Raw genomic sequence first — 1027 nt, forward strand, 5'->3', positions numbered from 1 at the left:
GCATCGCACCAGACCGGGAAACTGCTCTCCGAGAGGGAATTAGAAGATGCTGATGACAGGCATCAGGGAGGGGAAGGGGCGGAGATAAACATCCACCTTCTGTGTCTTAAAGAGATGCTCGCGTATCACAGGAAACGATGCAAAGAGAAAAGGGGTTATTATGACTTTCGACAAAGGTCACCGGTCCCTGACTAATTGCGAGATAATGTTATGAATAAGAAAATGATTCTTAATTGGATTCCCATTTCTCTTTTTCATTCTGTGTCATTCGTCTCTCTCTCTCTCTCTCTCTCTCTCTCTCTCTCTCTCTCTCTCTCTCTCTCTCTCTTCTTTAACGCCCTCTTGCTATTACCTCACTTCTCTCAGTGGTAAAAGAACAGTTATCTTCGTTTGTTCCTTTCTCAATTCTCAGTGTTCTTTCTCATCCTTAGTCTCTGTCTGTGTGTGCGTGTCTGTCTGGGACTGTCTCTATGACCCTCCTCCTTCGACCTTTCCCCAGATCAAATCAAGCAAGAAAATTTTTCCCAAAATTGGGTGAAAATTTAAAAGGTGGATGTAAGAGCAGAGGATAGGATCAAAGGAAGAAAACTCCAAGGAAGAAAAGGAAGAGAGGAAGGAACATAGGAAAGGGGGAGGGGTTTTACCACCCACCGGGGGGTGTGTATGGGGCAGGAGGATGGAGGAATCTTCCCGCGGGGTGGAAGTTCGAGAAGAGGCACAACACATAGCGTACGGTGGAAGGGAGAGGAACAGTTGTGAGTCTATTCAATTGTGCTTCTGCAGCATCTTTTGGCCTCTCCCGGAGGATCATCTTCATCTCTACGATGAAGCCGATAACTACTGTGGTGGTGAGTGGGTCTTCGACCAGTGAATCTCATCTAAGCCCATTTGGTGATTTGCGAGTTCGTCTTATGCATTTAATTGCTGTTAAAGTCCACCTTTTGGCAAGTGGATTTTGTTTATCATTCTGATGATGTAGAAAATGTGATATAAAGATAAGGAAGGTGTCAAGTCTTCGTTGTGTGTG

General features: G+C 45.1%; 1 protein-coding gene across 1 annotated transcript in view; it reads left to right on the top strand.

The window, feature by feature from the left end:
* The first annotated feature begins 708 nt into the window (after positions 1-708).
* Positions 709-1027, top strand: part of LOC137631457 (uncharacterized) — an 11192-nt gene continuing 10873 nt past the window's right edge. Inside the window, exon 1 of the mRNA XM_068363219.1 lies at positions 709-848. Within this exon, the coding sequence (XP_068219320.1) occupies positions 825-848 (24 nt within the window). The 5' untranslated portion in view covers positions 709-824. The remainder of the gene's footprint in view (positions 849-1027) is intronic.

Source organism: Palaemon carinicauda, chromosome 39 (genome assembly GCF_036898095.1).
Source record: "Palaemon carinicauda isolate YSFRI2023 chromosome 39, ASM3689809v2, whole genome shotgun sequence".
NCBI lineage: Eukaryota > Metazoa > Arthropoda > Malacostraca > Decapoda > Palaemonidae > Palaemon > Palaemon carinicauda.